The 15,960-nt window shown below is 41.8% G+C and overlaps 1 protein-coding gene across 5 annotated transcripts in view; it reads right to left on the bottom strand.

Annotated features, from left to right (window-relative positions):
• The window catches only part of NISCH (nischarin), an 85,104-nt gene that overhangs the window by 27,923 nt on the left and 41,221 nt on the right, over window positions 1–15,960 (bottom strand). For 2 of the 5 annotated variants that reach the window (XM_056524137.1, XM_056524136.1), the window contains exons 13-15: window positions 14,552–14,645; window positions 4,556–4,668; window positions 4,018–4,073 (exon numbers count right to left, since the gene is read on the bottom strand). In XM_056524137.1, coding sequence (XP_056380112.1) covers window positions 4,018–4,073; window positions 4,556–4,668; window positions 14,552–14,645 — 263 coding nt within the window. Of the gene's footprint in view, window positions 1–4,017; window positions 4,074–4,555; window positions 4,669–14,543; window positions 14,646–15,960 lie in introns of those variants that run through there. The other 3 variants (XR_008844891.1, XM_056524138.1, XM_056524139.1) reach the window with 3 other exon arrangements.

The raw sequence follows: 15,960 nt of genomic DNA, 5'->3' as shown, positions 1-15,960 counted from the left end.
ACGGAACGTTCAAGTCATGAAGAGCTACGGTAACTGTGAGTGCAAGCTACCTCTCTTTACGTCTATCAGTTATAAAAGGTATTTTCTGCTTCGAACAATCTCATATTGACAAAGTGATGCCTTGATGGTAAGCTGATCACAGGATATCTCGCTGATGCGTCTCCATAAAGTATGTTTATACAAGACTGAAATGCTGCAGCCTAAGCTAATCTCATGATTTGTTGGCTTATTTTTAAGCCATAATTGTGCTCCAAAATGTCTTGTCCCCCATAGTTAAAAGAGAACAGTGTCTAAAAAGTTTCTATAGCACATAAAAATGTGATGCAAGTGATGTAAACTAGGCATAAATTGTGCCACATTTTTGGCACAAACAGTTTTAGTTATCTCCAAAAAATCCATAAAAATGCATTTCATCATGCACGGATTATGAATTTTGACATCCCTTTTAAAAGGCAATGGGAAAAATCTGTCTACGGGTGGGTCACACGTAATGGATCTGCAGTGTATTTTACGCTGCACATCCGCCGGTGACCAACCCTAGACTGTCTCCTCCTGTGCCTGAGTTGTCTGCTTGTAGCAGCAATCCGCTGACACAAGCAGACACAGGGTCCTGCGAGTCGCCGTGCGCAGTGTACTCACAGACATCGCGGCTGCTTTCCCTGCTACTTGAGCTAGGCTGTCTGTCACGCATTGCTCTTTTAATGTCTATCCATAGATTTTCAATTATAGTGAGGTCAGGAAATTGTGAAGGCCATGGCAAAACCTTCAGTTTACACCTCTTGATGTAATCCCCTGTGGATTTCGAGGTGTGTTTAGGATCATTATCCATTTGTAGAAGCCATCCTCTCTTTAATTTCAGCTTTTTCACAGATGGCATCAAGTTAGCATCCAAAATTTGCTGAAATTTTACTGAAACCATTTTTCCTTCTACTCCTGAGATGTTCCCTGTGCCACTGGCTGCAATACAACCCCAAAGCATGATTGATCCACCCCCATGCTTAACAGTTGGACAGAGGTTCTTTTCATTAAATTCTGTTCCCCTTCTCCAAACGTACCTTTGCTAATTCCGGCCAAAAATTTCAATTTTAACCTCATCGGTCCACAGAACTTGTTTCCAAAATGCATCAGGCTTGTCTATATGTTCATTTTCAAAGTTCAAATGCTGATTTTTGTGGTGAGGACGTAGAAGAGGTTTTGTTCTGATGACTCTTCAATGAAGACCATATTTGTACAAGTATCTCTTTATAGTGGAATAGTGTACCACAACTCCAGTGTCTGCCAGATCAGCCGTAATGTCTGAGCACACTGAGCATGCACGCAACAACTTGCAGGTACCTGCTTGTATCGGTGGATTGCTGCTATGACCTGCAACGCAGGCACAGGTGAAAACACAGTCTAGGGTCAGTCATTGGCAGATCTGCAGTGTAAAATATGCTGCGGATCTGTTAGGTGTGACCCTTGCCTAAGGGTCTATTCAGATGTACAGTATCCTGTGCATATTTAATGCTCAGGATTTTATGCTGTAAATTTCTAAATTAATTGACTGAACACAGCTTCAAATCCTGTGCATCAAATATCCACAGGATCCTGTAGTCTGAATAGACCCTAAAAGTCTAAAATGTATCAGCAACCAAAAATGATTGTGTTTAAAATTCACACTGCAAGTGAATTATGCAAGTTTTTTCCCAATATATTGGAAATTCCCAATTTGGCTTTACTTTTCCTTAAGTGGCCAGGTGGTCAAAAACTCTATTTTAAAAAGCAGTGTGAGTACTAGGCTCGGGGGGCAAGGAGGGGGAGCGGCAGACAGGCTTAAAGGGGTTCTTCAGATGAAATTATTATTTTTTTAATTAAAATGGTGCCAGAAAGTAATACAGATTTGTAATTTAAAAATCTTAATCCTTAAAGTACTTATCAGCTGCTGTATGCTATAGAGAAAGCTGTGTAGTTATTTCCAGTCTGACCACAATGCTCACTGATGTCACTGTTTTAGGAACTGTCAAGAGCAGGAGCAAATCCCTATAGCAAACCTCTCCTGCAAAGGACAGTTTCTGATCTGGACAGAGGTGGCAGCAGAGTGCAATGTGGTTAGACTTGAAAGAACAACATAACTTCCTGATAAGTACTGAAAGGATTTTTAAACAGAAATAATTTCCAAATTGGTATAACTTTCTGGCACCAGCTGATTTTAAATATTTTTTCTCTCTCTCTCTGGAGTACCCCTTTAATGCAGTCAGTAAGTGCTATTGCACTGACATCACATACCATGTAGAAGAGCAGGATTTAACTCTGTAACTTTGACCACTAAAGTACTGCGGTGATATAAGTCTTAGCAATCAAGTAGGCAAACAGAAATACAAAATATATGTGTGGTCATTAAAGGGGTACTCCGGTGGAAAACATTTTTTTTTTTTTTTTTTAAATCAACTAGTGCCAGAAAGTTAAACAGATTTGTAAATTACTTCTATTTAAAAATCGTTACCCTGCCAGTACTTATTAGCAGCTGTATGCTACATGCTATTTCTTTTTTGTCTTGTCCACAGTGCTCTCTGCTGACACCTCTGTCCATTCAAGGAACTGTCCGGAGCAGGAGAAAATCCCCATTGCAAACCCATGCTGCTCTGGACAGTTACTGACACGGACAGAGGTGTCAGCAGAGAGCACTGTGGACAAGACAAAAAAGAAATTAAAAAAGAAAAGAATTTCCTCTGGAGCATACAGCTGCTAATAAGTACTGGAATGGTAAAGATTTTATAACAGAAGTTTTTACAAATATGTTTAACTTTCAGGCACAAGTTCATTTAACATTTTTAAAAAAAATAAAGTTTCCCACCGGAGTACCCCTTTAACTACTGATTGGCCCTAGCAGGAAACCCCCTTTAGGTTTACAGCAGAACAGAAAGGCACATACATTTTGAGCAGAATTTATTAATCATTTTCCACCAGTTTAGTGGCATAAAAAAGTCACATATTTTGGTGCATGCCATATTTGTTAAAAAAAAATAGCTTCCTACTAAAGTGGACGGGTTTAACAATAGTGGGTATGGCCTCCTGCAACTTGACCAGAAATTTGCATTTACTTTGGTGTAAATGTTAACGTCTGAAGCACAGACAGAGGCAAAGATGCACCAAACTTGTTAAGAGGCATGCAACCAAATTACACTGGAGTAAAAGTTGGTCTCTCAACATATGACATGTGACCTCTGTAGCCAATCACTGGCTTTAGCAGGTCACCACTGCAGCCATGTCTCTTGTAAAGTGGGGCCAGGAAGTAGACCAGTGTTTCCCAACCAGGGTGCCTCCAGCTGTTGCAAAACTACAACTCCCAGCATGCCCGGACATCCTTCGGCTGTCCGGGCATGCTGGGAGTTGTAGTTTTGCAACAGTTGGAGGCACCCTGGCTGGGAAACACTGACGTAGACAATCCAAATGTATTGCAATGGGTAAAGTATGATTTTATTTATTTATTGTTTGCTATTTTACCAAGTTCTAAGGGGTTTGAAAAAAATTTAATTTTCGGAAAACCCCTTACAGCAGTCTTCACATTTGAAAGCTTAAAGATTCCAGTAAGAAAAAAAAAATTTTTTTTATATCAACTGTCTAATTTTTTTAATTACTTCTATTAAAAAAATCTTAATCCTTCCAATAATTATCAGCTGCTGAAGTGCTCTCTGCTGACATCTCTGCTTGTCTCGGGAACTGCACAGAGTAGAATAAGTTAGCTTTGTGGATTTGCTTCTACTCTGGACAGTTTCCAAGACGGGTGTCATCAGAGAGCACTTAGAAAACAACAACTCAACTTCAGCAGCTCATAAGTACTGAAAGGATTAAGATTTTTTAATAGAAGTAATTTACAAATCTTTTTAACTTTCTGGAGCCAGTTGATTTTTATAAATATATATATATAAATATATATATATATATATATATATATATATATAAAAGTTTTTCCTGGATAACGCCTTTAAGCTTTCAAATGTGAAGACTACTGTAAGTAATTTCATATGAAAAACTCACCTGATCACGTTAAGATTTTTGTTGCTTTCTGGCAAAGATTCATAAGATGTAGTTTGCTGAAATGAAGACATAGTAAAGTCACCACGGCACAGTACTAACAAACTGCTATCACAAAGAAGATGGTACCTAATCCCAACAACAGAACATGTATAGTTTCCATGTGTTTTATATGCATCATGCAATGCCAATGTACTGCTGTCACGTCCGGTGCCTAGGAATACATCAAAGAGGAGAACAGGACAACAATCGATTGCTATTTTACATATGTTTTATACGCATCATGCAAGGCCAATATATTGCTTTCACGTCTGGCATGTTATTTGGCATACATCGCAGAGGAGATTAGGACATCATTCGATTAGAAGAAAAGGCAACACAAACGATAGGCTGAATGGCTGACAAGACATCATGGAGAAGCCTTGAAGAACAGTACATAGCTATTAGAGAGCGAGTGTTTTCCATGTGACATGCACATATAAGACAAGATAAAGAAATATTGTGACAAGTGTGTTATACTAGAATGTGTCCAGAATATCACCTCTGTGTGTTGTCCCCCATCATGTATGGAATGTTGAACTCCGCATTGTTGCTGTGAACCCGGGCAGTCAATGTGTGTCATGCTACAGGAGAATTGGCTGACTGAGGACTGGTCTAAGGAACACAAAATGATGAATCATTTCTAAGAAAAACATCCTGGACACTACAGAAAAATAAACAGAAGAACAGAACAGTAGCAATGAATTAAATAGAACATTGTTTTATACACCTAGAAAGAAAATAATACGTGGCACTGATCACAGGATCATAAATATCCTTCTACAATTTACTGAAAATAACCTGACGAAAACTGCAGTCATGTGATTTCTGTAACTCTCAATGAGACTTCTGCACTTGTCTCCAGGTATCTTGGCTCACTCTTCATAAGATCCTCCTCCAGCTGTCTCAGGTGTAGAGGTGTCTTCTGCAGACTGCAGGTATCTTGGCTCTCTCCTCATAAGATCCTACTCCAGCTGTCTCAGGTGTGAAGGTGTCTTCTCCAGACTGCAGGTATCTTGGCCCACTCCTCATAAGATCCTTCTCCAGCTGTCTCAGGTGTGAAGGTGTCTTCTCCAGACTGCCGGTATCTTTTACTCCTCATAAGATCCTGCTCCAGCTGTCTCAGGTGTGAAGGTGTCTTCTCCAGACTGCAGGTATCTTGTACTCCTCATAAGATCCTGCCCCAACTGTCTCAGATGTGAAGGTGTCTTCTCCAGACTGCCGGTATCTTTTACTCCTCATAAGAACCTGCTCCAGCTGTCTCAGGTGTGAAGGTGTCTTCTCCAGACTGCAGGTATCTTGGCCCACTCCTCATAAGATCCTTCTCCAGCTGTCTCAGGTGTGAAGGTGTCTTCTCCAGACTGCCGGTATGTTTTACTCCTCATAAGATCCTTCTCCAGCTGTCTCAGGTGTGAAGGTGTCTTCTCCAGACTGCAGGTATCTTGTACTCCTCATAAGATCCTGCCCCAGCTGTCTCAGGTGTAGAGGTGTCTTCTGCAGACTGCAGGTATCTTGGCCCTCTCCTCATAAGATCCTACTCCAGCTGTCTCAGGTGTGAAGGTGTCTTCTCCAGACTGCCGGTATCTTTTACTCCTCATAAGATCCTGCTCCAGCTGTCTCAGGTGTGAAGGTGTCTTCTCCAGACTGCAGGTATCTTGGCTCACTCTTCATAAGATCCTCCTCCAGCTGTCTCAGGTGTGAAGATGTCTTCTCCAGACTGCAGGTATCTTTTACTCCTCATAAGATACTGCTCCAGCTGTCTTAGGTGTAGAGGTGTCTTCTCCAGACTGCAGGTATCTTGGCCCACTCCTCATAAAATCCTGCTCCAGCTGTCTCAGGTGTAGAGGTGTCTTCTCCAGACTGCAGGTATCTTGGCCCACTCCTCATAAGATCCTCCTCCAACTGTCTCAGGTGTAAAGGTGTCTTCTCAGGACTGCAGGTATCTTGGCCCACTCCTCATAAGATCCTTCTCCAGCTGTCTCAGGTGTAGAGGTGTCTTCTCCAGACTGCAGGTATCTTGGCCCACTCCTCATAAGATCCTGCTCCAGCTGTCTCAGGTGTAGAGGTGTCTTCTCCAGACTGCAGGTATCTTGGCCCACTCCTCATAAGATCCTGCTTCAGTTCTCTCAGGTGTGAAGGAGTCTTCTCCAGACTGCAATTATCTTGGCCCTCTCCTCATAAGATCCTGCTCCAGCTGTCTCAGGTGTGAAGAGGTCTTCTCCAGACTGCAGGTTTCTTGGCCCACTCCTCATAAGATCCTCCTCAAGCTGTCTCAGGTGTGAAGGTGTCTTCTCAGGACTGCAGGTATCTTGGCCCACTCCTCCTAAGATCCTGCTCCAGCTGTCTCAGGTTTCACTTCCTTTCAAAATCCTATATAACATCTGTAGAAGTAGCATCTTATGAGGAGTGGGCCAAGATACCTGCAGTCTGGAGAAGACACCTTCACACCTGAGACAGCTGGAGGAGGATCTTATGAGGAGCGGGCCAAGATACCTGCAGTCTGGAGAAGACACCTTTACACCTGAGACAGCTGGAGCAGGATCGTATGAGGAGTGGGCCAAGAAACCTGCAGTCTGGAGAAGACACCTTCACACCTGAGACAGCTGGAGTATCATCTTATGAGGAGTGGACCAAGATACCTGCTGTCTGGAGAAAACACCTTCACACCTGAAACAGCTGGAGCAGGATCTTATGAGGAGTGAGCCAAGATACCTGCAGTCTGGAGAAGACACCTTCACACCTGAGACAGCTGGAGCAGGATCTTATGGGGAGTAAAAGATACCTGCAGTCTGGAGAAGACACCTTCACACCTGAGACAGCTGGAGCAGGATCTTATGGGGAGTGGGTCAAGATACCTGCAGTCTGGAGAAGACACCTTCACATCTGAGACAGCTGGAGCAGTATCTTATGAGGAGTGGGCCAAGATACTGGCAGTCTGGAGAAGACACCTTCACACCTGAGACAGCTGGAGCAGAATCTTATGAGGAGTGGGTCAAGATACCTGCAGTCTGGAGAAGACTCCTTCACAACTGAGACAGCTGGAACAGTCTCTTGTTAAGATACCTGGAGTCAAGTGCAGAAGTGTCATTGAGAGTTAAAGGGGTGCTCCGGTGGAAACTTTTTTTTTTTTTTTTTTTTTTTTTTTTTTGAACTGGTGCCAGAAAGTTAAAAAGATTTGTAAATTACTTCCATTAAAAAATCTTAATCCTTCCAGTACTTATCAGCTGCTGTATTATACAGAGGAAATTCTTTTCTTTTTGAATTTCATTTTTGTATTGGCCACAGTGCTCTGCTGACACCTCTGTCCGTGTCAGGAACTGCTGACACCTCTGTCCATGTCAGGAGCAGCATAGGTTTGCTATGAGGATTTTCTCCTGCTCTGGACAGTTCCTAATACGGGCATCAGGTGTCATCAGAGAGCACTGTGGACAAGACAAAAAAGAAATTCAAAAAGTAAAGAATTTCCTCTGTAGCATACAGCTACAAAAAAGTACTGGAAGGATTAAATTTTTTAATAGAAGTAATGTACAAATCTGTTTAACTTTCTGGCACCAGTTGATTAAAAAAAAAAAAAGATTTCCACTGGAGTACCCCTTTAAGGCTCGTCCATACTGCGGAGACAGTCAGCTGGCGGAATTCTGCTTGCAGATGGTAGGACTGCACGGAAGAACGCCCTTCTCTTAGACTGCAATGCACAGTATGCACAGACCAGCAGAATCCCATTAAATACAATGGGGCTCTGCTGCAAGCGGAATCCCGCAGGCTGACAGTCCACAGTGTAGACGAGCCCTTACAAAAATCACTGGATTGCAGAAACTGTGTCAAAAAATTGTGCAACAAAATATTAAGGTCAGGAACTAGAAAAAAAAAAAAAAAAAAAAGGTCAGGAACTAGAGATGAGTGAACCTACAGTGATTCGATTCGTCACGAACCTCGCGGCCCGGTGTTTGCTGACTTTATCCTGTATAAATTAGTTCAGCTTTCAGGTGCTCCGGTGGCTGGAAAAGGTAGATACAGTCCTAGGAGAGAGTCTCCAGCCCACCGGAGCACCTGAAAGCTGAACTCATTTATGCAGGATAAGTCATCAACTGCCGAGCCGAGAAGTTCGTGACGAATCGAATTACTGTAAATTCACTCATCTCGATCAGGAACCATCATTTTGTCCAGGACAGTTTATTATTTTGTTTTTTAAAATTATTCTGTTGAGCTCCAGAAAGTTAAACAGATTTGTAAATTAATTCTATAAAAAAATCTTAATCCTTTCAATAATTATCAGCTCCTGAAGTTGAGTTGTTGTTTTCTGTCTGGCAACAGTGCTCTCTGCTGACATCTCTGCTTGTCTCGGGAACTGCACAGAGTAGAAGAGGTTTGCTATGGGGATTTTCTTCTAAACTAGGCAGTTCCCGAGACAGGTGTCATTAGAGAGAACTTAGACAGAAAAGAACAACTCAACTTCAGCAGCTCATAAGTACTGAAAGGATTAAGATTTTTTTAACAGAAGTAATTTACAAATCTGTTTAACTTTCTGGAGCCAGCTGATATATTAAAAAAAAAGTTTTTTCCTGGATAACCCCTTTAACGGAAGGGGACCAACAATTGTGTCTATGTCTGTATACTCCAAGAGGCTATGCATCGACCCTAAGCTGCAAAAAGTCCATCATATTTTCCTTATGTGATCGATATTTTTGTTTCTATGGTGAGTGGCACATACTATTTTCTTTCTATGTGGAGTCTATGGAAAATGGGGGAGATTAATCAACACCCGTGCAAAGGAATCGCTGAATAGTTGCCCATAGCAACCAAATTGCTTCTTTCATTTTTAAAAAGGCCTCAATTAAAAAAGCGATCTGATTGGTTGCTATAGGCAACTGCACCACTTTTTCCTCTTCAAAGGTTTTGATAAATCTCCCCCACTGTGTCTATTTTAACGTTTGCCATTGAAGCACAACCTCAGCTTTCTTTAGTCTTCAGTCTCAAAGGAAATTTTTTTTATAAAAAAAACAATGCAGGGGGAAAACCAGAAATACTGCTGACTACGAGGGACTTCATGATGCCATTGTTCATGATCTAGTTGTGTTCAGGATCCTCAAACAATGCACAGTAACATCTCATGACTGGTAAGCAGAAATCCAAGAAATAACATCAATTTAACCCCTTACTGTAGTTTTTTGGTTTTCAGGAAATGGCAATTTGTTTGATGGGGCGGCAGAGAACCTCGTTCCTCTCTCCAACTACTCATATACTGGGTCACCATTGACTGCAAGATAGGTGATAAGCGTCCCTTCTCTATGGGACTGCCAAAGATAGCTGTGCACTTTACTATCTTTGCCAGTCCTTCAGAGACAGAATGAAGCAGCAAAGCAGATGCTAAACCCCCACTCCATTCAAAGAGGTTAAAGGGGTACTCCACTGGACAGCATTCGGTGTTTAGAGTTCCGGGGGTCGGCCACACCCCTTGTGATGTCATGGCCAGTGCTTCTCCCGAGTATAGCTAGTGATAGTGGGGGTTTCAGTTCCCAGAGCGAACAGACCATTCCAGACCAAACATGTCAAAAGTTACGAAGGGACAGTAACGGTTTAACTTCTATGGTAAAAAAGCATGGAAGCAATTCTAAAAAGACAAAATTGCATGCAGCTTCTGCACTGTGAGTCCGTACAGATACTTTCTTCTCACTCCAGTACTTGATTCACAGCTTACACTGCTAAGCACTGCTCTATAATGTTCTCATTGGTGCTGCTGCTGCCCAGAGTGTGCTATAGAGATATAGGGAAACAGGACCCAGTCTACTGTGTGTGTTTTGTATATTGGAGGCATCACAGCATCTAGTCTACACCCACTAGCTCAAAAAAAACTGAAAATTAGAGAAAGGGCCTGTGAAACAGAAATCTGATAAGTTATAGGTCTTAAGTAATGATACTCTTCATGTACACATAGGACAGCTTATGGTTTGTTGTTACTGACCATTTAATGCGTAGTTGTTTTAGGAGATTTTTTTATAAACTTGCATAAATTTGTTAGAGTAACCATTTAGAGTAGTGAGAAGATGATTTCAGTGCTATTATGGCACATTCACTTCTCACTCTCTTCATTAACCAGAAGTACACATACATGGAATTCCTTTCCCTTACTTATCTGGTCAATCACAGCACAGCACATATTCAGCTATGCCATAGTGCTGGGGAAAGTGCACTGGGCTGAACAGGCTGGCAGAGATGAAAATGAAGCCTTGATTTACCTTTGAGCTACAGTTTGGATCATCTTCAGGAAGAAGAGTGACTCAGCTTGCAGGTACACAGCACAGACTTTCTCAGACTCTGTCCCTTGTTCTCCTGGACGGAGCACATGGTTTTACAACCTGGACAGCAGATTGTAGAAAAGGGGGACGCCTAGTGGCCAAGACTTGAAAACAGTTTTCCTGGGGTAAGGAGTCATTTTTGGTTAATTAAGTAATTTACAAATATGTTGTGATCACACAGACTATCAAGGAAGAGGGGAAGGGAAGTTGTTTGAAACGACAGGGACAGTTAAAGAATAAGAAGTAAAGGGAACATAACACATTTTTGTGTGAAAAAATTCTGTCCCTGCAACTATTGTCTGTGTGTCTCTATGAGAAGTCCAAATACAGCAAGTAAGGGGAGGACAAGCAGGGATCTGTGCAGGCTCCTGGCTCCTGATGTGTGAGCCGGAAGTGTGTCACAGAGCCTCACTGTACAGAGCCCCGCTTGTCCTCAGTGCACAGAGCCCCGCTTGTCCTCAGTGCACAGAGCCCCGCTTGTCCTCAGTGCACAGAGCCCCGCTTGTCCTCAGTGCACAGAGCCCCGCTTGTCCTCAGTGCACAGAGCCCCGCTTGTCCTCAGTGCACAGAGCCCCGCTTGTCCTCAGTGCACAGAGGCAGATGACAAACACAACACGGCTATAGGAAGAGATAGGCAAGGATTATTATTTAATGGGGAATGCATGTGTTTATTTAAACCAGTGTTTCCCAACCAAGCTGCCTCCAGCTGTCGCAAAACTACAAATCCCAGCATGCCCGGACAGCTGTTGGCTGTTGTAGTTTTGCAACAGCTGAAGGCACCTTGGTTGGGAAACCCTGACAAACTGACAGGTCAGGAAACCCACTGGTCTTCTTAGGAAGGTCAATGTAGTTTCAAACAACTCTACCCTATTTGATAACTTATGTGATTTCTAATACATTTGAAAATAACTTTATTTACTAAAAATGACTCCTCAGCAGAGAAAAAAAACTAAAGCCTTGGCTACTAAGTGTCTTACTTACCTGCAACCTGCTGTACATACCTCCATCTATAGCAGCAGAGAGACCAAAGGCAGGACACAGGAAGAGGGAGTGCTATGGACAGGAGAGAGAAAGCATCTGAGCTGTGTACCGTCAATCTGTGAGCTTGTCTGCCTCCTCCAAAGGGTGAATGCTGTGCCTTAATTGGGCACTGTCAGATTCAAAAACTTTTTATATGTTGTACATCTTGGCAAAACATTAACCTTTAAATATACTTCATAAGAAAATGTTATTTCCTTGTTATAGAAATCATGGCTTTGTCCAAGCTGAAGTACAGGCATGGAAAAGGTCCAGTAAGTGATGGTGGGCTAGCACTCCTCTGTGCTTTCCATCTGTCTGATCGTACCCCTCTGTGCTCTCTCCTGTCCTATCAGACATGAGAGAGCACAGAGGAGTGCTAACCCACCCTCACTTACTGGACCTTGACCATGCCTGTGCTTCAGCTTAGACAAAGCCATGATTTTTTATAAAAAGGAAATACATTTTTCTTATGAAGTATATTAGGAAGGTTAATGTTTGCATAGATGTACAACATATAAAAAGTAATTGTATCTGACAGTGCCCATTTAAAAAGGTAAATCAAGTATTCCTTCTAATCTCTGACCGCCCATATAGTTTTGAGCACCTGTGTAAATACTTGTGTTCCTACAACTGTACGAACACAGTGCTGACTTCTGAAGGTTCTCCCCCTCTGTCCCTTCAGTCTGAAGGCTTATCATCCTAAATCATTATCATCAGCAGTTCAGTGCATTGTGGAACCCCTTACCTTCTGTGCTGCTTTCATATCAAGAACCATCTTCCCTTCCACATAGTGATGTCCTGTATAAATCATCTCTGAGCACAGTGTCAGCTTGTTCAGCCCACTGTACTTTTATCAGCACTATGTCATGGCATAGTAGAGAGGAGTAAGTACTATCATGTGATTGGCCAGACAACTAAGAGAAAGGAAATCCCTGTGTGAGTACTGTTTCCCCACCCCCTGAAATGCTGAGAATGAGAAATATCAGTGCAGCATGAAGAAGACTTTCAGGAAGCTCAGTAACAGCTGAATAACATCAGTGAGAGCACAAAAATCATTTTATTATTGAAGGCGACTGTTAGAGTGTACATGTACTTTCACAACCTGACACAGTTTTGTTGGACTAACACCGATATTCTCTGTGGCTAAGTGGTCAGCAATGTTCCTTGCAGTGTTGGATCCGGGGTTCAAATCCAACATCTGCAAGGAGTTTGTTTCTTGCGTTCTCTCTGGGTACTCAGTCTTCCTCCAATACTTAAAAAACTATGCTGATCAAGAAAACCTGTCATCACTCTCATGTTCACCGAACTAAAATAATCAGGGGACCCCTGGTGGTTTCCTCCCGCCCCCAACAGCCATGATTCATTTATCTCTCTCTCGGTTTGGGTATAGGGAGAGATCTCTCAATCAAGGTCAGAGGTCATTTTTTTCTTAGCAAAATAGAGAGTTAGTCGGGGTTTTTTCAATTCTGGCACAAATTCTGCCGCAAACAGAATTTCTGGCGCAAATTCTGGCGCAGACAGAATTTTCTAGCGCAATGCGCCAGAATCTGGCGCACAACCCGACAAAACAGGTTGGATTTGCAATAGTAAATAAGGGCCATTGAGTTTTATATATATAGATATACAAAATGGCCACTAGGTGGGGCTGTTCCCTGCCACAATTAATACAGTGAGTTTGGTCTCCTCCTGGCTTGGCAGGAGTCTGTACTCAGTAAGTGTTTCTCTGCACTGAGCTTGAATGTCAGCTGCAAAGAAAGTAAAAGCTCCACAGATTCTCACAGAAAGCCACACAGACTGACAGCTGAAGGAGAGCCTCACTGAAATCTGCACAGACTGAAACACGCACAGAGCTTGAGGTCTTCTATTCATCACAGCTCTGCAACCATGTGAGGGCGGAAGTGGTCCCCCAGCAGGCTTCAGTGATGTTATGCCTGCTGGGAAACACCCACTTTTTCCTAAATTAAATCACCACGAGATGGGAGGAGGAGAGGTATCTTTCCAGGCCATAATCAGAACCTTGCGTGCACAGAAACCTAATGAGTAGGCGCCTATGGGAGCCCGAAGCCAGATCATTAAAGGAGTAGTCCAGTCCTGAAAAACTTATCCCCTATTCTAAGGATAAAGGATAAGCATGATACGTTTCAGATAGCGGGGGTCCAACTGCTGGGACCCCCCCTTCGATCTCTCCTGCCGACACGCCCCCTCAATACAGTGCTATGGCAGAGCTGGAAATTGCCGAAGTCAAGTAGATCCCTAGCATTAACCACCATAGGGTAATAGGTTTTGGTAACTTCTTGCTACTAACCCGCCATCATATCTGGAATATCTTCCACCCATTTCATAATAGCCAACTCAAACGGATCAGGGCCCTACAACTAAAGCAATGCATACGCCCGAGTCAGAGGTCTGGTGAGGTCAGCAGTGCCCAAAAAGCAGCTCCACATCAGAAAAAGTAGTGGCAGCTTTTTTAAACACAAATAAAACATAGAAAACTTCATTTTTTTTTAAACAAAGTCCATTAGAAAGATTTTTTATTTACCATAAGCAAATAGCAAAAAAATTTTTAATGAGAGTTTCCATTTAAATGTGCGGAATGTCCGCCGGTTTTTCCGGGCAGATATTCTGCACATTTTACTACCGTGTGAACATACCTTTACTGTTTAAGCGATTTTCTATACACATGTTTGGCACTTAAAGGGGTACTCCAGGAAAAAAAAAAAAAAATTTTTAATATCAACTGGCTCCAGAAAGTTAAACAGATTTGTAAATGACTTCTATTAAAAAAATCTTAATCCTTTCAATAATTATCAGCTGCTGAAGTTGAGTTGTTGTCTTCTGTCTGGCAACAGTGCTCTCTGCTGACATCTCTGCTTGTCTCGGGAACTGCACAGAGTAGAAGAGGTTTGCTATGGGGATATGCTTCTAAACTGGGCGGTTCCCGAGACACGTGTCATCAGAGAGCACTTAGACAGAAAATAACTCAACTTCATCAGCTCATAAGTACTGAAAGGATTAAGATTTTTTAATAGAAGTAATTTACAAATCTGTTTAACTTTCTGGAGCCAGTTGATCTATAAAAAAAAGTTTTTTTCCTGGATAACCCCTTTAAAAGGCGAAATTTCCCAAATGTTACTAAGTAATAGAGGGCAATAGCTAGAGCCAAAAGATACATACATGATTACCTTGACTGGAGATAGCAGGCCGAGAGAGAGGCGAAGAGGAAGCGTTTGCAGGAAAAGAAGAGCTGGCAGATGTGAGCCGGAAGTCGTCACTCATCTGACAAATAAAGTGATATAAGAGAGCATGAAATAAGCAAAAAGAACAGGCGACACTGAGAAAGACAACAATTACAGGAAGAACCCGGCTGTCATTTGCTGGGCTGCACATCAGTGAAATAATAAATGCATTCATTCATGGGTAGAATCTGGATTTCAGGACTGAAATATGAACAGAACATGTATTGTTTGGGTCTTATTGTCTTAGAGTAGTGGTCTTCAAACTGTGGCTGCACAGCTGTTGCAAAACTACAACTCCCAGCATGCCCGGACAGCCGTTGGCTGTCCGGGCATGCTGGGAGTTGTAGTTTTGCAACAGCTGGGTGGCCACAATGTGGAGACCACTGGTCTGAGAGGAATAATATTGAAAGTCTGATGGTAGATGGTCACTATATAAGCCCGTGACTACACCTCCCATCATGCCCTGGCGACCAGAGACGTTTCTTTCTTCTGATCTTCTATTTATATAGAAATTCAGAAGAAATGCAATTTATGAAAAATTATATTAAAAATGCCATACATATTTAAGGCGTTATCCAGGAAATATATATATGTACACATATATATATATATATATATATATATATACATACATACATATAGACACACACATTATATATATATATATATATATACACACACACACACATTATATATATATATATATATATATATATATATATATATACATACATACATATATATATATATACACACACACACACACACACACGTACATATATATATCTCAACTGGCTCCAGCAAGTTAAACAGATTTGTAAATTACTTCTATTAAAAAATCTTAATCCTTTCAGTACTTATGAACTGCTGAAGTTGAGTTGTTCTTTTCTAAGTACTCTCTGATGACACGTGTTTCGGGAACCGTCCAATGTAGGAGCAAATCCCCATAGCAAACCTCTTCTACTCTGTGCAGTTCCCGAGACAAGCAGAGATGTCAGCAGAGAGCACTGTTGCCAGACAGAAAACAACTCAACTTCAGCAGCTGATAATTATTGAAAGGATTAAGATTTTTTTTTATAGAAGTAATTTACAAATCTGTTTAACTTTCTGGAGCCAGTTGAAATAAAAAAAAAAAATAAGTTTTTTCCTGGAATACCCCTAGTGAGTAATGGGAAAGTCTACAGATTCTGACTTCCATGGTTCCCCACTTTTTTGTAATCTGGGGAGAAACCTAGAAGTAGGTTTTTGCAATACATTTCCCGTTTAAGTTTGCAATTTGAAAACCGTATGGAACCGTATTGAAAACCGTATGCCAAAAGATGCATCAGGTTGTGTCCGTTTTGCATCCTGTAAGG

This window comes from Hyla sarda, chromosome 6 (assembly GCF_029499605.1).
Source record: "Hyla sarda isolate aHylSar1 chromosome 6, aHylSar1.hap1, whole genome shotgun sequence".
NCBI classification, from domain to species: domain Eukaryota; kingdom Metazoa; phylum Chordata; class Amphibia; order Anura; family Hylidae; genus Hyla; species Hyla sarda.
Note: the sequence above shows the minus strand (reverse complement) of the source record. Positions and strands in the feature narration are given on the sequence as shown.